Source organism: Tachysurus vachellii, chromosome 6, assembly GCF_030014155.1.
Source record: "Tachysurus vachellii isolate PV-2020 chromosome 6, HZAU_Pvac_v1, whole genome shotgun sequence".
Taxonomy (NCBI): Eukaryota; Metazoa; Chordata; class Actinopteri; order Siluriformes; family Bagridae; genus Tachysurus; species Tachysurus vachellii.
Window position 1 is genome coordinate 23,740,210 of NC_083465.1, and position 19,211 is coordinate 23,759,420.

The 19,211-nt window shown below is 35.8% G+C and overlaps 3 protein-coding genes across 7 annotated transcripts in view; 2 read left to right on the forward strand and 1 right to left on the reverse strand.

The window, feature by feature from the left end:
• Positions 1-14,060, reverse strand: part of LOC132846806 (uncharacterized) — a 34,683-nt gene extending 20,623 nt beyond the window's left edge. Inside the window, exons 1-4 of the mRNA XM_060871521.1 lie at positions 13,963-14,060; positions 12,826-12,953; positions 12,215-12,245; positions 11,535-12,138 (exon numbers count right to left, since the gene is read on the reverse strand). Coding sequence (XP_060727504.1) covers positions 11,535-12,138; positions 12,215-12,245; positions 12,826-12,953; positions 13,963-13,969 — 770 coding nt within the window. The 5' untranslated portion in view covers positions 13,970-14,060. The remainder of the gene's footprint in view (positions 1-11,534; positions 12,139-12,214; positions 12,246-12,825; positions 12,954-13,962) is intronic.
• LOC132847594 (uncharacterized) lies at positions 43-7,582 on the forward strand. Of its 3 annotated transcripts, none has more exons than XR_009648645.1 (9): positions 43-400; positions 1,405-1,615; positions 1,895-2,056; positions 2,179-2,266; positions 2,392-2,547; positions 2,790-2,993; positions 3,170-3,341; positions 3,420-3,519; positions 3,820-3,887. XR_009648645.1 is itself a non-coding variant. In XM_060873017.1 (9 exons), the coding sequence occupies exons 1-9, from the start codon at positions 292-294 to the stop codon at positions 4,114-4,116; spliced, it is 1,479 nt and encodes a 492-aa protein (XP_060729000.1). In that variant the 5' UTR covers positions 43-291; the 3' UTR covers positions 4,117-7,582. The 3 variants fall into 3 exon arrangements, 2 of the variants coding, with proteins under 2 accessions (XP_060729000.1, XP_060729001.1); XM_060873017.1 differs by having other exon boundaries at positions 3,440-3,519; positions 3,820-7,582; XM_060873018.1 differs by having other exon boundaries at positions 2,392-2,460; positions 3,440-3,519; positions 3,820-7,582.
• Positions 14,061-14,938: 878 nt separating the features above from the next.
• LOC132847600 (caspase-6-like) lies at positions 14,939-18,054 on the forward strand. 3 transcript variants are annotated; one of them, XM_060873034.1, is made up of 8 exons: positions 14,960-15,048; positions 15,307-15,337; positions 15,411-15,449; positions 15,900-16,034; positions 16,299-16,375; positions 16,471-16,643; positions 16,913-17,048; positions 17,309-18,054. In XM_060873034.1, the coding sequence occupies exons 3-8, from the start codon at positions 15,421-15,423 to the stop codon at positions 17,536-17,538; spliced, it is 780 nt and encodes a 259-aa protein (XP_060729017.1). In that variant the 5' UTR covers positions 14,960-15,048; positions 15,307-15,337; positions 15,411-15,420; the 3' UTR covers positions 17,539-18,054. The 3 variants fall into 3 exon arrangements, with proteins under 3 accessions (XP_060729018.1, XP_060729017.1, XP_060729019.1); XM_060873035.1 differs by lacking the exon at positions 15,307-15,337 and having other exon boundaries at positions 14,939-15,048; XM_060873036.1 differs by lacking the exon at positions 14,960-15,048 and having other exon boundaries at positions 15,301-15,337; positions 15,835-16,034.
• The last annotated feature ends 1,157 nt before the right edge of the window (positions 18,055-19,211 follow it).

The window sequence follows — 19,211 nt, forward strand, 5'->3', positions numbered from 1 at the left end:
TACCTAAAGGTACATTTGCCATGAAAGTACCCTGTAAGGTACAGGAAATGGTCCTTAAGGTGACAACTGTGAACCTTTGTTTTAATTTAAAGGTACAAAATTAGTTCTGACAGCAAAGGGTACATAATTGTACTTTTAACAAGCTTAAGGTACATTATGCAGCAAATCAGAGATCACAAAATCATAATTTAAAAGCCATTGGCTCGTCTATTCAGAAGGCGGGATATCTTCTTTGCACGTTGCACAGTGAGTACACATTCTTTCTCACTTGCGTGCGTGAAATGAGCGAAAATGTCGGTTAATTGTCCATCCCTGTCGAGTTTTTCCACGGATGAACTAATTCTGAAAATAATTGAAGCTGGAATACAGATTAACGAAGAAGAGGCAAGGAAATTCAGGGGTAAGTAACCGAATCTTGATTTTTTTTTTCTGTTCATAGCATGCTAGTGTTAGCTATCAATAACCTTTACAAGCAAATCTTAAACTATCGTTAACTACACTAAGCACGTTATGGCTTGTTGCTAGTTGGGTTACACACAGTTATTTTGTCCATTTAGTCAAGTAAGCCATGTAAAATGCTTCCACTTAACATCGCCATTTAGCCCCAGAATTGGGCAGCGCAACCCATTTTTCCCGCTTCGCGCCGTCTGCTGAGGAAAATATCGAAATCTGCTCAAATTAAGCATTTTTTTCCGATTTTACAACGAAAACTTGCGTAACCTATCCTATAAATGTTGATTCTTATGCTCAAACAGCGTTTAGAATTTTTTTCAGGCTAGACTATCACGTCTTGCGTCTTTTGCAGCCTCTTGCACAAGAGCTCAGCGTTTTTATGTTGCCTTCACGTGCTTTCGGAATTAGGGTAAATATTAGTAACTAGTTAAATACTATTGGTCATGAACACACTCTCAAGTTAAAATTTGAATGTGATGAGCTCGTAATTATACGGAGCCACGGACATGACAAGTAGGCAAAGACGTGCGCACGATTCATAAATCGAGGGAACGAATTAATAAATCGTACGCACGATTTATTTATTTTTTTCTTACATGTCATGTGCGGGGTTCCGTATAACCACGATTTCAAAAGTGGGAAGTAGGAAGTTTCTGGTAGCACCTGAAGGCAGCATAATTAAGCGCGCATCTCAGGACACTGACTGTTTCTAACAGGACACTGACTGCCGAAGCTTCAGTGGCAGCTGCAGTGAATGATGACTTCATTAGTCAGGGATTGGTTTTTTATAAGTAATACACTGGCACCGTCTTTGGCTTATCTTCGTTTAGGTGTTCATGAAGTTAACTAATTCTCCGACGATTATCATTTTCCACACATTTGATCGCACTCAAGTCTGTCTGTGTTTTACAGTTATTCGTCTATAACTGTTGTAATTTTCTGTGTGATCAGAAAATGACGTAGATGGAGAAACAGTGGATTGTGGACTCACTGAAGCAATGGTTGGCTATCTGTTTGATGGTTCCTTCAAAAAGCAACTAAAATTTCAACAGTTTGTACGCCATTACAAGGAGAATGAGACCATTGTTGTATTGGAGCCAGTACCAGTTAAAGTCGCTCAGTCTACGGCAGATCTCCAGCCTCATCCTTCCACTGATCCAAGGTAAGGGCAGAATTTTTACGATGCCGTTTTGGTAAATGTGTTCAACAACATAAAATTTGATCACTTTTAACATTATTTTGAAAACGGTGAAAAAAGACTAGATATTGTCTGATTATTTCATAAATGTTTTTAGTTCAATAGCCCATAAAAAGGAAACACCGATGTAATGATATGTAAAACTGCCCTACAATAAAGGCTTTTTAGATAAGAGTCTGTGTTTTTTGTTGTATGCAATAGGATCAACCCTCAATTGGTTACTGATGTAATTTTGTATTGCAGTGTTGAAGCAGCTCACAGGGGACTACCTATTGTGACTGTCATTCCAACCTTTCCCAAAGATGTCCAGGCGAGACTTGACATCAAGGAACCATGTCACACAGTGCCAAAAGTACGCAACAAAATAATAAGAACGCTGTATGAAATGATGGCAGAATACACTTTGTAAGTATAACCATTATAACATATTTGCTACTACAACTGTACTACTTAAGATCAATTCACAATCTATGAAGACTGTTAGACACAACCAAGAGATTTAGAGTTTTTTTCTGCCTTTGTACTAGATATCCAACTAATGCAGAGTATATTCAAGTTGCCAAGGCACTGATAGTGAAATACCCTTTCCTGAGGGATAAGGAGGGAAATGGCTATGTAAGTTGCATTGTTTTTAAGTCATTTATCTTTGTCTACATAATTGTACAAGATAATATTTTATCTTTACTTGCTGGAATATGCCAAATAGTCAAATGTTTTTTTGTTTTGTTTTTTTTTACTAGCACACCTGGCACATGTCTTTAAAGCGAAAATTTAAAGCAGAACGTGCACCACTTGTCAGCGACAGTGAAGTAAGAAAGCTCAAGGAGAAGTTTGGCCATACAAAGCAGTCCAGATCCACCAGTGCATCTGCGAGCTCGTGTCGAAAGCCAGCTAGGGTAGCATATGCAAGCCCACTGCCATATGCATATCTAATTTTCCATGTTTCTTTTTTTTTATATTTACTTTTAATCACTTTTACATTTCACTTAGTGCAGGTCAATGTAAGGCAGATATTACAGACATTTAAATATTTTTGCATACACCTAACTCTTTCACTGACTGAACATTAGGGTCCGGATTCACTTTTCACAAATCTGTCGCTGCCTTTAAGCATTCTCTGTTTGTTGTTCTGACAAAGGAAACTTGTGTTGGGGAGGATTCAACGTCTGTTGAGGTCCATGTGAACGTTCTACAAAGTGAGTATCAGAAGAAACATCCAGACATCTCGACTGTCAAAGACCGCATGGCACGAACGTTCTCCTGGAGACGTCGAGAAATCATGGAAGGAATGTCTGTGGAGGATGTAGTCAAAAAGTACCCATACTTAAGAACGCCTAATGGAGTGAGTTTTGTAAACATCTGAATGATACAGGGATGCAGTTACAATTTTGGAAATTGTGAAATTGCAGACATGTTGATTGCTGTCACAGAAAAAAAACATTTAAATAAAACATTTAATTAAAATAAATTTGCTTTCAGTGATGCACTGAATGTTAATCATGTCTTCACATTCTACAGTTTTTTGATGAGATTGACCGAATCCATCCCTCACCAAGCAGCTTCTGTCATCGCTTCAGAGAGGGCTTCGCTAGAGTTCTGCCAAATGTGCTGAAACTTGCCACAGCAAAATCCCCCCTAGCAAAACAGTACACTGAAACAAGACAGGATGCCCTGGCTGAAGATCTACCAGGTAGAGACAGTCACTTTGCTAGTGAAACTCACTGTCATTTGCTTTACCACATTGCAAAATATGTGATTGAGAAAGTAGGATATTTTTCCACATTGCAGGAATTGACTTAAGGGCTGGGCTTATCTTCTTGCCATTCATCTTCAGAGAAAAGATTGAACACTACATTACTATGAAAGAGGTAGGCTTCTGAATTATCCTGCAATGCTGGCTGGTGGACCTCATGTTAGTACAATAACAGAAAAAGAGCTTGGATTTCTGTCTCCGGTAGATGTGCTTCATTTTTGCCATAACCTTTTTTTTTTTTTTTTTTTTTTTTTTTTTAAGTTGTCGCCAGCTTTAGTATGAAAATTCTAGAGTAAATGTACCTGTAAAACCATCTACAATGTATACAAGTAATTTTTAAAATATAATAAAAGGCTAAAATGACTGACTTGTTTATTTACATTTGAAAATGTTTTCTTTGTTTTCTCTTATGTAGGAGGACCCTGCTACCCCCTTTCCAACCATTCAACTGATGGAGAATGACTGGAAGATGGCAATCATTGGAAGAGGGCACAGCGTGGTGAAGGTGGATGGCATGGTTGTGTGCCAGTGCACCAGCCTAGACGAGGCCTTCATGACTGCCTTCTGTATGTATTTTACTTTTAACATCACATATCCACCACACCTGAAGAACACTCTCACTTTTCTTCAGAGGAGCATTGTCAACATCGTGGAGGAGGGAGACAAGCCACTGCCAGTCACTTTACTAAGGATGATAAACCTTTTATATTAAATTCTCATCCCTCAAATGTACCATTGCCCAAAGTGCACACGGAGGACATTCAGTCTCGTTAAATTAATCCAACATGTTGGAATCGTTCATGCGCATCAATCAAATTTTAATATCACCTGTAGTATAAATGAGTGCCAGTCAACTTTTTCGCGTTATCATTCTTATAGAAAACATGTTTACAGGAAGCACAGATCCTTTGTTTTTGGACAATCTGATGACAAAAATGACTGTCCCAGTGAAGAAGAGTCAGCAGTACAGCAACACAGCTTTTACCCTGATCAGCAAAATTCATCTGATCCAAATTCCTCTGATCCTCAAGTTATGCCACTTTTAGATAAACTTTTAGAAGATTTCCAAGAACATCTATTTGGATTCATTCTTAAATGCAGAGAGAAAAACCTTCTACATTTGTCAGTCCAACAAGACATTGCAGATGATGTCAAATTTCTCTTTTCTTTTTTTAAAGAGAACTATGATGATTTTATTTCTCATCATCTTGAAAATAGTGGTTTTGATATTTCAAAGTGTCCTGAACTTCAGCAGGTTTTGGATTCATCTGATTTCTTTGATAAAGCTTTTGAGGTGGTTCGTTCTCCACATATGATTAAAGAACATTGTAAGGCCAAGATGGACTATACAGAACCTGTTCACCACACACTGAGAGGCCCTTCAGGGAACAAAATAGGAACCTATTCCTATGTTTCCATCTCTGAAGTTTTAAAAAAATACTGTTCCCATGAAGATGTCTGGAATCAAATACTATCTGAAAATAACAAGGTCCAAGATGAACTGTTTCTGATGGACTATAAAGATGGCCTTTATTTCAAGGAACATTTGTTTTTTAGAGAACATCCAGATGCTTTAAGACTTCATTTATATGAAGACGAATTTGAAATAGTTAACCCTTTAGGTCCTAAGAGAATGAAGTATAAGTTGTGTGGATTTTACTACACAGTTGGAAATTTAGGTGGAATGTATCGATCTCATCTTAAGCACATTCATTTAGCTCTGCTGGTTCGTCATTCCCATTTGAAAGAGTTTGGTATGGATATCGTATTAAAACCATTGATAGATGACCTAAAACAGCTTTCAACTGATGGCTTCACTGTGAATGTCTGTGGAACAGAACACAAAGTTTATGCTGCTTTAGCAACGTTTTCTGCTGACAATCTGTCATCGCATATGATTGGTGGTTTTCGCATGTGTTTCAACTCGGGTCGAATTTGTCGTTATTGTATGGCAACACATTCAGAAATTAATCAAAATTTCCAGGAAGATAGTTTTGTTCTAAGAACAACTGAAGTCCACGAATATCATCTCCAGTGTGTCCAGCATAACAAAGAAAATGCTGCTTTGTATGGTGTACGCAGCACTTGTTCATTTGATGCGCTAGGTTATTTTGATGTGACCAAGTCTTTGCCCCCAGACATCATGCATGATATGTTGGAGGGAGTTTTTCCACTGATATTGAAGCATGTTATTTGCGAAGCTCATAAACAAAAGCATATAACTGTAACTGAGATAAATGAAGAGCTTCAAAAATTCTCTTTTGGTCAGAATGACAAGGCCAATAAGCCTGTGCTGTTGTCTGAACGACTTCTTCACACCTCAGGGATCATAGGAACAGCTGCTCAGAAATGGTGTCTTTTCAGATTGTTGCCATTTATAATGGGTCATCGTGTTCCTCCTGGCACCAGATATTGGCACGTGTTCTTATTATGTAAAGAGATTGCAGATATTGTCATGGCAGCTAAGTTGAGGAAAGATGAACTAGCAAATCTAGAAGTACTTGTACATGCATTCCTTTCAGAGATGACAGAAGTATTTGGAAGTGTTTTAACACCTAAATGCCACTATCTTATACATTATCCCAGATTAATGTTAATGTACGGTCCTCTTCGTTCTCATTGGTGTATGAGATTCGAAGGAAAACATCAATATTTTAAGAATCTGACTTATAACTGTCGAAGTTTTGTAAATGTAACAATGACTCTGAGCAATCGGCACCAGTTCAAACAATGCTGGGAACTTTCACCAGACAATATCTTGGGTGATTGTGAAAAGGTGCCAGGTAGAAGTATATGCACACCCTTATTGTCTCTACCCATTGATCTTCAGACTGCTCTAAGAGAAAATGGCAACTTCAGGGATGTAGAATTTGATGGCAAATTAATGCAACGTGTCTCTCAACTGACTGCAGACAATATCAAGTATACTGTTAGTGACGTGTTGACGTTAGACCTTTTACATGTTGAAAAAATTCCTGTGTTTGGCCAGATCAAGTACATTCTTAACATTGACACCACATGGGTGCTTTGCAGTAAAATCTTGCTTCCGTTGTCCTTTGATTCACATTTTCATGCATATCGTGTAAGAGTAGACAGTGACTGGATTTTGCTCAAACCTGGAGATGAGTTTGACCACACATCACTTGACACATATACAGTTGATGGTAATCTGTATGCTGGATTGAGACATTTTGTATAAATGCTTGTAGGTTTTTGGCAAGGTCATATGATGAGGATGCTTAGTGTACAAGTATTAATAGAGAGAATTGTTCCCCCCTTTATACCTGCCATTACAGTCATAGTTCAACCAAAAATGAAACTTGTCATTTACTCACCCTCATGTTGTTCCAAACCTATATGAATTCTTTCTTCAATTGAACACAGAAGATATTTTGAAGAATTTTGGTATCCAGACAGTTGTTGGTAGCCATTGACTTGCGTAGTATTTTTATTGTTTTCCTAATATGGAAGTCAATGGCTACCATTAACTGTCTGGCTACCAACATTCTTCAAAATATCTTCATTTAATTAGAGGTTTGGAACTACATGAGGATGAGTAAATGACAGAATTAAGTTTTTGGGTAAACTGTCTGTTTAATGCAAGTCTTCCGTCCAGATTTTTATCAGATATGTGGTTTTAATGTTCAAAATACAAGTTGACATACTGATAATCAGTGATGGTTGGTCTAAAGAGGGACAAAAGTAAAAACAAGTCTGCAAAAGCGAGGATAGGATGTTAAAATGCCTGAGTTTAGTATTTAAAACTGATTAATGAACTGCTCATTGGGCCCGATGATTTCAGTTTTGTATTTAAGCTCTGAAGGAATTGAAATGCATTGTACATGTTCATTTTAAATATTCTAAGTGGTTTTATACAGAACATCCAGTATATGAGTTGAATTGCTAATGTTCTGTATTTTATTCAAGAATTGTTACATTTTGTTTAAATGCTTGTAAAACATGCACTATGTTTAGCACAGGAATTGAAATTCTGTGTTAATTGAATTGTTAGTGTGGTACAGAATATCTAGTATTAGTTATAAAACTGAATTGAGAATGGTCTGTACTTTAATACTCAAATTTGTTATTTTTGTGATTAAAAAAAATGTGAAAAATGCATTGCCTATGTTTTGTATTTAAACAGGTAACAAAATGCTCAAAGCCTAATGCCTCTGAACGAATTGGAATTGAGTCTTCCCCCCATCCATGCAAGTGTCTTTCTATTTTTTAATTTTTACTTTAATAGGACAAATCAGTTCAGCTGGATATTAGTGAAGGGCCCTGGGAGAATACCAGGATGTAATTTTAAACCATAACATAAAGGTACATTTCTATCACTAGGGGTGCAAAATTGTTCTTTAGAGGTACAAACAAGAAGGTACAAAAATGTACCATTTCTATCACTAGGGGTGCAAAATTGTTCTTTAGAGGTACAAACAAGAAGGTACAAAAATGTACCATTTCTATCACTAGGGGTGCGAAATTGTTCTTTTAGAGGTACAAACAAGAAGGTACAAAAATGTACCAGTGTTCAGAGGTACATTTCTGTACCCTGCTAGGGTACAGCTGGGGCGACAAAGCATTTGTACTCTTTTAGGTACTTTACTGTACCTTGATTTTTCTGTGTGTGCCTGTCGGAGATTTTTTTCTTTTTTAAACCTTCAGCTGTCTCTAACCAGTAACCAGACACTGAGTGTCTGACACGTTTTTGATGTATTTCATAAAAACATAAAGGTAGTAAGCTAGTGTTATAAATATTACAAATTAATTATTAAGCTACACACCCACACACACACACCTGGTGTGGAAATAAAAAATAAAAAAGAAGCAAAAAAATTTAAAAAAATCACACTGATCATAAAAAAAAATTAAAAGTTAAAAAAGAAAGTTATGTTGTTCATTACATTTTACTTCATAATTGCACTGCATTGTTTTGTTTTCATTGTTGCAAAACTTGTTCTGTAATATAGTTTGTTTGCTATCGTGATCAAAACCATTGATCTGAAGCTCAATCCTGATGCTGTCCTGTAAATATTTTTCTAATCAGCAATAAATATAACAATTTCTGATCAACCCATATCAATTGCATGCTTAAAATAACATAACGGTTAAAGCCCCGCCCGCTTTAAAGTCCCGCCTACTTCCGAGTTAGGCCCCACCCACTCCGAGTACAGATACTGATACAGATAATGCTGTACTCGCTCATCCCTAGTTACTATGGTAACTGACTCTAAGTTACCTCTCTTTCAGAAACGGGCTTAACTTAACCTGCTTTCTCGGGTTTAACTTACCTCCCTTTCTGAAACGGAAAACCCAGAGTTTCCCTCATTTCAGGGTTAACTTACTCAGAGTGAAAACTCTGGCTTTCTGAAACAGGCCCCTGGACACTAAACTGAGACATGTTGTGCTGAGAGAACTGTGAGCTCGAGCTGTTGATACTGCACATGCGTGGATCACTGAACCGATACAGCGAATCATCAGTACAGAACTGAGAACTGTTTCTTTCGGACGCGTCCGAAATACTGAGAACCGATGAGCTGTTGTTACTGCGCATGCGTAAATCACTGAACTGATACAGTAACAAATGAGTGTTTAACTCAGTTGCATTAGTTTTTGAAACAACTGATGGAGCGAAAGAAACATTTCAAAATTATGCTTTTTTTTTGTAAGTTTTTGTAAGTTGATGAAGATTAGTTTATTAACTTTATATCTTTAAGACACGTAAAACACCCACGTTTGCACATCAATGCATGTACTGGGTGTTTTAGTCGCAAAACTTAAATGTAAGAAACGTATTCAAATAAAGTTATGATTACAAAGAACTTTTTAAATGTGTTAAATTGATTGTATTAATATCTGCCGGCAGCGGCGGGATGAAGGAATTTACGTCATTACGTCATTGTGAATTACGTCATTATGTCAGGACGTAAAAGAACTGAAAAGAACCGAACTTCCCATCACTACTCACCACGCTGGGAATATATAGTTTTGTTATTGTTTTGAACTGGAAATTTTATACACGTTCTAACAAAGTTTAACATAACAACATGGCTTTTCTCTCAGTGTTTTTTTTTTCTAACTAACTGCAACCTTTTTTTTCTCTAAGCAATCACGTGAGCGCACCGTACTAGCGTCCTTAAAGGGGCAGCACCCAACAGTGCTGTTTGACTATTTTATTAGATGTGTGATACTGTACATTATACTGTAGCTTTCTAAATGTCCTTAAGAGTCAAGAACAGTTCAAAATCAAAATTGGTTATTTTTGTTTATTATAATGGTTCCTTTGTTGAACAAATTCAGTCCACAACAGCTGTGAGCGTGGAAAAGTTAAAATTTTAAAATTATGACTCAACAACAGTTCAATTCCAGGATAAATCCAGTGCAAAACCTTTCCAGTTCCACATTAATCGATTCAGCACGTACAAATGAATCCCAACGATTGAACGTAGGCTGTCACATGTCACATATCAATGTTGTAAAAAGTATTTGGATTTTGTATATATTGTGGGTGGGGCTGCGGCACAACCGAAAGGCCAGACGGTACACCAATTTAAAACTTTGTTCAGAGTATCACCCTAAAGGAGCTGGACGAGTTTGGTGTGGATAGTTCGAAAGCTTGCCGAGTTATAAACCTCCAAAGTTTATAACGGGAGTCTGTGGGAAAAAAAAACTATTTGAGACCCGGTACCAGAAATACCGGAACTCAGATCACTTAGAAAAGTAATATCAACAAACTTCAGACCAGAGTCTACAACATATCCGAATTTAGTGCATGTGGCTCGAAAGCTCTAGGAGAAGTAGCAATTAATAAAAAGTTGGCTAAGAAAAATAACTCCGGTAGCATAACAGAATGTTGGCTTCTACAAAGCCAACATAATCACAGAAATAAAGGCAAAAGTAAAATTATGACAATTGCACAAAAAATAGATACTTAAAGTTGTAAATTTAAGTAACATTAAAGACAAGAATACAACTCCATCATAGAAGAAACAAAAAGTCAGGAAAAGTCAGCAAAACATATCAATCAGAGGAAAGTGGGGAACAAAAAATGAATCCCATAGAGATTTTACTTAGACCTTCAGAAAGCATCAAGATTAAATGGGCAATAAAAAGACTTGTTCCATAATAACACTCCTAAATGAGGCAGGTTCTAGGTTGTTTTAAATCTGTTCAATACTGAAGGGAGATGTAGATTTAGAGGAGTGAGGTTGTGAGTTTAAATTCCTGAATTGTTAAAAATCCTAAATATACTCACTGTTTCACACTCATTGAATTATGTATTATAGGACTAGTTTTCATGCAATATATATTATATTTTTATTTGTTCTGTCTCTGTTATGGTGCTTATACACCAGATAGTATTGTTAACTTATACTTCTAACATTATATCTTATTACAGAAATGCCAGGATTGTGGGGTTGACTTTACCACATTGCAGGGTGGAATAATTGTTCTTGAAAAAAAATCAAAAACATTTTTAGAACACAAACCCTCTTTGTGCTGATTGCTTTCAATACGCTTAATGTATATTAGTGATGTGCAGAGTATGAAAAGGAAATAATGAAGTTAATAGTTCAAGTAAAGGTAAATAATTGCTGTTCAATAGTATATGAACAGAATGGTGAAAAGTGTAAATAAAACCAAAAAGTCATAGCATCATTCCATGTTAAATATTCATTACTACATTCCTCTGATTATTATTATTCCTCTGACAAAATGCGACTTTTATGAATGTTACAAAATAAACATTACAAATTTGTTAAAACATAACAAATAACCAATTTGGTGATGACATTATTCTGCTCAGACATTACTGAGTTAAAATTAAAAACATAGTGGGTAATTATTTATAACTGCAGTTTAAAGATGAAATTTGCAACATTGCCTGCTGTCATTCCAAAATATCGTAGTATAATTTCAAATAACAGCGGAAAAATCTTTTCAAAATAATAGTAATAACCTCTTTCAGCCTTTTCTCTTGCTTCCTCTTCATGTTGCTTAGTTTTCTCCTTTTTTTCTCTTTCAAAGTCTTCTCCTTCAAACTTCTTCTTTAGCTCTTCTATCTCCTTCTCTCTCTGTGCTTCATTTTCTTTTAGGATCCGCTGTTTCTCTGCTTCTATTGCTTTCTCTGCTTCCTGAAGCATCTCTGTAGTGTAATGTTCTCCACCATTTACAGTGACCATCATATCAATCTGGTCCAGAAGCTGGATGACTTGTTCTGGATTCTGGTCTTCATTATTAAACACATGGTATCCTCCATTGCATTTCTTGATAAAATTCAAAAGCTTTGTATTGTTCCGAACAAACTGATGAATATTTTTCCCCTTTAGTTGATCTCCATGAGAGAAGAGAGCCATAGTGTACCTGGAGGACTTTTCTCCAAAGATTTCTTGAAATAGCTGAACTGTTTTTTCTTCTTCCTCTGTAAATCTGCTTATTTGAATCACAACTAAAAAGACATGAGGTCCTGGAGCAGAGAAGGGAATGCACAGCTTAATCCGACCGACCACCTCATCTACAGATAACTGAGGGTCAAACAGCCCTGGTGAGTCAATAACAGACACTTTTCTGCCATAAACAAGTCCATTTTCTTTCTCACACTGTGTGGTTACAGATGAAGAAGACATATCAGATTTAAAAGCCTTTTTACCGAGGATGGTGTTTCCTGTTGCACTTTTGCCCACACCTGTCTTTCCGATCATCAGGATCCGAAGCTCGTCACTGGATTCTTGAACTGATAGAACATAACATTAATTTCTTGTCTTACTGGCTTTTTAATATTATTTTTGCTTAAATTATTATAACTTTACCTTGTTCACTTGAAGACTTGTTCTGTTGCATCTGTGGGAAAACAGCATTTGGAGCAGTGGTTTACTTTAGATATTCAATATAAATACTAAGTAAATACTAAGATCTGTACTAAGTACAGATCCATCATGCTTGTGAAAACGATCATGTGCATGCTGCAGAATCAGTTAGAAATTGCTTTTGGTTGATTAAAATATTTTCATGCCAATTGGTAAACTATATTTAATGCAATGTTTCGGCCCAATAATTTAGCCATAGAGGCATCTGATGTGTTTTACAATTAGTATTCAATAATTATTTAATGTTTCTTCCTCATGCGATCTAAGGAACTTTTTTCTTGCCATTATTGCTTTTGGCTTGCTCATTAGGGATACTTTTTTTTTTTTTTAATTTATATCCAGAATTTATTTATTTATAAAAATTTGCTTTTTGACAGTGTCAATCGTTAAAAGCACTAACAAATGAAACTGAACTGATTTGAACTGAATTGAACTGAATAAGATAAAATTTTCAGTAACCATTTAATGCTAAGCTGCAGCTCAATTTATTGTACACAATATAACTTAATTCTTCATAACAGAAGTATTATGTGAGTCATGACATTTCAGCTTACCTGAATCCCAAGAAATACCATAAGCAAACATCCCAAACAAACAAATAGTTTAGAAGAAGGCATCCAGGACGTTTCCTTCTGTTCTGTGTTCTGTGAAGGCTTTTTTTCTGTAAGCTCATTCTGCAAAGCTGAATAAGAATGAAAGTAATTATCATTACTCCACCATTTATGGTCAGACAGAAAAGAGAAAGACATCATTCTAAATTGCAACAGGTCTATTTTTATTTGAATATTTTCACATTTTAAATTAATCTTTTTTAAATTAATTTTAAACTTTAATTGTATATATTCTCTTATTTATTTTTATTATTTCTTCTTCTTCTTCTTCTTCTTCTTCTTCTTCTTCTTCTTCTTCTTCTTCTTCTTCTTCTTCGACTTCTTCTTCTTATTATTATATATGTATTTCCTTTTCTCTCTCTTCTGTTTCCATACTTCCATACTTCTGTAAAGCTGCTTTGAGACAATGGGCAATTGTTAAAAGCGCAATACAAGTACACTGAATTGAATAAAAACAAAATGCTGTGATTTTGTAAATCAGCTCTTTAAAATGAAGCAAAACTGCTCATCGTATCATTGCTGCACAGACACGAGAATTCTGTCTATATAAACACTGAAATGTTTACTTTAAAATGGATTTAAGATGTAATATCCTCTGTGTAAAATGTATCCTCAGTTTTTCTGTCTCAGCTTAACAGCGCTAATCTAGACACACTGTGCGCTATTCATTAATGATCTGTGTGGACAAGGTGTTCTTTAGTATCTTACTTAGTCTAATTATAAGATGTATTACTTATATCCCCTTTGCTTCTGCGCGCAATTGCTTGATGTTCGGTGTTTTGCCGCTTCACGCTACCGACTACCGACTACCGAGCCTGTTTCTTTAAGTGTTACTCCGTCCTACTTTTCACGTGAAATGAAACACTCGCTGTAAAATTCCTGATGTTCGGTGTTAAGGATTTTACTCGTAACCGTCTAACTTCTAAACGTCGCGTCGTTTCACACTGAACACGTTTGGCACCGGTGCCAACGGGGAACGTTCCTCAATGCGTAAAAGATGAAACCTGGACTTATTATTATTATTATTATTATTATTATTATTATTATTATTATTATTATTATCCGAAATTGAATTCTCACCTGCCATTGTACTTGTTGATGGTTAAAGTCTTTATGTTGTGTGGAGCAAACACACTACCTTTCAGTGGCTAAGTAACTCTAAGTTTTGTATTCAGGAACGATCACTTTCACTTTCATTTCCTCTCACAGAGCATCATTTACACATCACACTCTGGATCTGATTGTGGCACTCAATCATTTCATTCACAGGCATTCACACATACCAAAATCCTTGTGATCTTCATTTTTTTCCGCCCAATGTCTAAAATCTATCTGTCTCTCAAAAAGAAATATGTTATGTGCAGAAATAATGAATGCATTTTGAAACAGTATTACTAAATTTACAAATTAGTTCAAGAAATACTAATAACTAACCGGACGAACATGTTTGCAAACTTGATTTTTTCTATGTTGATATTTGCAAAGTTCCACCTGGAAGCAAATTATTTACACAAGGGAGTGGCATTTAACTGCTTTAATACTAATGTGTTTATTCCAGTACTTCTGCACATGTACTATTGAACATACAGTATTTACACTGGTCGGCGCTGTTTCTGTTTATTGTCTTTTGTGTAATGTCTTGTATTTTTTGTTTGCACCGTCTTTTGTCCTGCACTGTCTTTTTGTCTTGTCCAGCACTGTTTTCACCAGGTTGCACAGTTGCACTTTATGTATCTAGGACTAACTTTTCTAAGTCCTTATAGCTATGTCTTTGCTTTATGACCCTGGAGAAACGTTGTCTCATTTCACTGTGTACTGCAACAGCTATATACGGTTGAAATGACAATAAATGCTTCTTGACTTGACTTGGCTTCCTTTGTCTAGATCAGGTGGCAGTGTGGTTGTTGGCTGACTTACTCCTAATGACTTCTCTCATATAGGGATTGGTGATTTATTAGCATGTAATGAGTAATTGAGGATTAATCGGTCTCTCTCTCTCTCTCTCTCTCTCTCTCTCTCTCTGTCTGTTCAGTAGGTGGTGCTATATCTGTAGTAAATACGTACTCCTACAACAGATAGAAAAAGTTTTTGCTGTTGTTATATAAACATTACATTATCTATATTACATTCTCTTGTCACCCTTCATTTAGTTTGCTCAGGTTTCAGGTGAGTTTCACTTCTTTCTTTCAGTACATTTCTCTTCATTCTCACATAAAGATTTTTGTTTTACCTATTTTTTTTTTGTTTATGTTCTATTGCCCTTTAAAGTTTAGTTTAAAGTTTGTAATTTCTACAAGGTAGTAGCTATTTTTATATTTTTATAGATATTTTTATAGATTTTTGTTCCTTACAAAAAAACAAACAAACAAAAAACTCTTATCAAACTCAAAATCAAACTCAAAATCAAATTCATTCTTGTTTCAGAAATAGCTCTCTAACTTGTGCTGCAGCTAAAGTAAGTAGAGTCTGATCAGATAATCCAGCTCACAATTGCAAGTTATTTAACTGCCTCATTCTTTGGGTTTAAGGAGCCAGAAAATGTCAGAGGCTGGTGGACAAAGTAAAAGGTAAAACTACAGATCATTTACTGAGTATTTGTAATGCCCTGTAAATGTGTTGGACACAGTATTGCCAAGGATTATAAAGTGTTTCTCTTAAATTGTGCCTCTCTAACTAAAGAATTTTTTATGTAATTATAGGCTCAATGTTGTCTCATATTGTCACAAATCTGTAAAATTGGTGGATGCAATTTTTTTTTTTAATTAAATTCCTTTCCCTTTGAGGCACTTTGACCCTCTGTTGGAAGCCTGTGTATCTGATTTCACCTTGAATAAATATTAACAAGTACAGCTGCTATTGCTTTCAGTTTTGCCCTCTGTAATGTATTTTTCATATTAAACCTGACCTCTGTAAATATTATATTTTCACTGACATTTTCCCATCTAAACAAAGAATTCAATCACCTTTGAAGTCTGATGCTGCACCAGACTCGTATATTATCTACTTTTGATTGCCAGTAAAACTGATCTAACAATGGAGTACGAGATGAACCACAAGAGGCGAGGCTTGGCACTAATCTTCAACCATGAACATTTTCAGTTTTTTTGTGAACGCCGTGGAACAAAGATAGACAGAGACAACCTGAAACAAAGGTGCACACACAAACATGAAATACGATAGTTTCTTCTTCGCTGACTAGATATCTGTTTTTCCCTGGATAAATAAACATTTTAAACTGTCTTGTAAGGCTCTGGTAAATTGTATTACAGGGCACAAATACACTTTTTTCCTAATGACTATTGAATATATTTTAATAAAATTGTGGATCCAGACTTTAAAGATTAAAATACCTAAAACTACAGTTGTAAAAATAAGATAGAAAATAAACTGTGAACGTTTTGCTACTTATATTTCAGATTTCAAGCCTTAGGATTTGAAGTGAACATACATGATAACAAAAATAAGACCGAGGTGCTCGAGGAAATATTTAAAGGTACAATGCTCTTGAACTTCAACATGGTTTAGAGAGCTGATTTATTTCCTATAAATTCTGTAGGATCAACATTATTAACTTTTGCTTATACACAGCTGCTGAAATGGACCACGCAGATGCTGACTGCTTTGTTTGCGTTTTCCTGACTCATGGAAAAGAAGGGCAAATTTCTGCCTGGGACGATATGATCAACATCAAGGAAATAACAGATCCCTTCAGAGATCAATGCAAGAGCCTTGTAGGGAAGCCCAAGATCTTCATTTTCCAAGTGACTAATTTTCCTTCAATATTTTACAATACTGTATTAAATGTACCAGCATTTCATTACATTTGCAGGAAATGCTACAGATATTATAATTTGCATATGCATATGCTAATGATTGAATGATCTATAATAATTATTGATTATAAATTAATAATAATAATAATAATAATAATAATTAATAACTAATAATTATAAATTATTGATCTCTAATAATATAATTACAAACAAATATTCAATAAAACAAAAAATTTTCTCGGTTTTTGTGAATGTAGGCATGTGCTGGAAAGAAATATGAAGATGCTGTAACTGGCATGGTAGGAAGGTTTACTGATGATACAAAAGAGGTCTTACCATACATCTACACCATCCCAGCAGGGGCAGATTTCCTCATGTGTTACTCTGTAGAGGGTTAGTATGAAAAAAAATTATTGAAATTCTGGCTCTTATCAGTGAGTCAGAGCTAAAAGTACATATGAAATATTAATATTGCTTTTCCAATGTGTTATGAATGCTCTGTGTAGACACAATTCCGTGCAGTTGCACATATAATGTCTATCTAGCTCACATTATTTATGTACATAACCCTTTTTATAACTTATTGGTCGTATAGATTCAGTGGCTGATCGTATTTAAATTAAATCACTAATTTCAATATTTTTTCTGAATAGGATTCTATTCCCTTCATGATATCAAGTCTGGAACATTCTACATTCATGATTTATGTGAAATGCTGGAACAGCATGGCTCAACATTGGAGTTTACCGAGCTCCTAACACTGGTCAACCTGAAGGTTTCCCGACGTGATGCTAAAATTGGATTTGGAAAAATGCCAAAAAAACAGATGCTCTGCTTCACCTCCATGCTGACTAAAAAACTCTACTTTAGGTGCAATAAATAGTAACCAGTAACAGCCAGACCCATTGCATTCACCATTACTACAGTGCATTGGTATTGTTCAGAACTCTACTATTATCATTAATTGCTTTGTAATATTTTGCAGGGAAAATTGTGGTCTTGTTGGATTCCTGGTTTGATCTTGAGCTGGGGTTATTGTTGTTGTGTTTGTGTGTGTTCTCAAGCTTATCAGATTTTCTTTCACTGCACTAAAACATTCAGTGATATTGGCTACTCTAACATGCCTATACAGTAGTTATGGATGAGCATGTGCACATTGTGCCCTGTGATGGACTAGTGCTTCATCTGGGGTGAAATTTTTGCTGTTCCCAGGAAACTTCAAGGATTCACGGTGAACCTGACCATAATAAAGCAGTTGCTGTATTAAAAAGGACAATGAATGAATGTATCTTCATGAGATCTGTGACTGCAACAGTAAAATTGATGTACAAATACAAAAAAATATAGATGTCTTATTAACAAAGCTAATAAAGCAGTGACCTTTTATTTAATTACAGTACCTTCTGACTACAGCATGGAAATTTCTTTCCTTCTTGCTAATTTGTATAACAGGCATTTAGAGGAAGTCACTGATGTCGTTCAAAGGTTAAAGCAATGAAGTATTACATAATGTGTTTATTATAGCAGTTAATTAAAATTTAATTTTCACTTTCATAGTGCAAAGGTTTTTGACAACACTCACATACACACACACACACACACATACACACACACACACACACACACACACACACACACACACACACACCAAACAACAGATATACAGTCATGAGATATTCATAGTTAGAAGAATACAATTATTATTACAGTAAAAGTCACATCATTAATGATTTACTACCAAAGTTACACCAGTTATTTGCAAAATTCATTCATTCATCATTCATCTTCTACCGCTTATCCGAACTACCTCGGGTCACGGGGAGCCTGTGCCTATCTCAGGCGTCATCGGGCATCAAGGCAGGATACACCCTGGACGGAGTGCCAACCCATCGCAGGGCACACACACACTCATTCACTCACGCAATCACACACTAGGGACAATTTTCCAGAGATACCAATCAACCTACCATGCATGTCTTTGGACCGGGGGAGGAAACCGGAGTACCCGGAGGAAACCCCCGAGGCACGGGGAGAACATGCAAACTCCACACACACAAGGTGGAGGCGGGAATCGAACCCCGACCCTGGAAGTGTGAGGCGAACGTGCTAACCACTAAGCCACCGTGCCCCCCTAGTTGCAAAATTACTTCCTGTAATTTGATATTTTCCAGATTTCACTATTGTTCTTTACTTAGTCTGCCATAATTCCTTTCAGTTTTTTTACATAATTGATCATTTATATTCCTTTCTCTTTATTTTTCATTCATTATTGCAATAATGTAGTAATATATCAATATGTATAATTAATTATACTCTCTCACTCACTCATTTTCTACCGCTTATCCGAACTACCTCGGGTCACGGGGAGCCTGTGCCGTCTCAGGCATCATTGGACATCAAGGCAGGATACACCCTGGACAGAGTGCCAACCCATCGCAGGGCATAATTAATTATACTTTGCACATAATTCTTTGTGAGCAGTATAAACTCGAGTAATGTCTTAATACCTTGAAATGAATATCTTAATAATGTTATAATGTATTTCACAACATTATA

What these genes read in the sequence shown, in the direction of transcription:
- LOC132847594 (XM_060873017.1), top strand. Translation starts at nt 292, where the DNA reads ATGTCGGTTAATTGTCCATCCCTGTCGAGTTTTTCCACGGATGAACTA. An exon ending in CATCCTTCCACTGATCCAAG is followed by an intron (nt 1,616 to 1,894) that starts GTAAGGGCAGAA and finishes TTTGTATTGCAG; the next exon opens with TGTTGAAGCAGCTCACAGGG. An exon ending in ATGATGGCAGAATACACTTT is followed by an intron (nt 2,057 to 2,178) that starts GTAAGTATAACC and finishes CCTTTGTACTAG; the next exon opens with ATATCCAACTAATGCAGAGT.
- LOC132847600 (XM_060873035.1), top strand. Translation starts at nt 15,421, where the DNA reads ATGTCAGAGGCTGGTGGACAAAGTAAAAG. An exon ending in GCTGGTGGACAAAGTAAAAG is followed by an intron (nt 15,450 to 15,899) that starts GTAAAACTACAG and finishes TTTGATTGCCAG; the next exon opens with TAAAACTGATCTAACAATGG. An exon ending in AGAGACAACCTGAAACAAAG is followed by an intron (nt 16,035 to 16,298) that starts GTGCACACACAA and finishes CTTATATTTCAG; the next exon opens with ATTTCAAGCCTTAGGATTTG.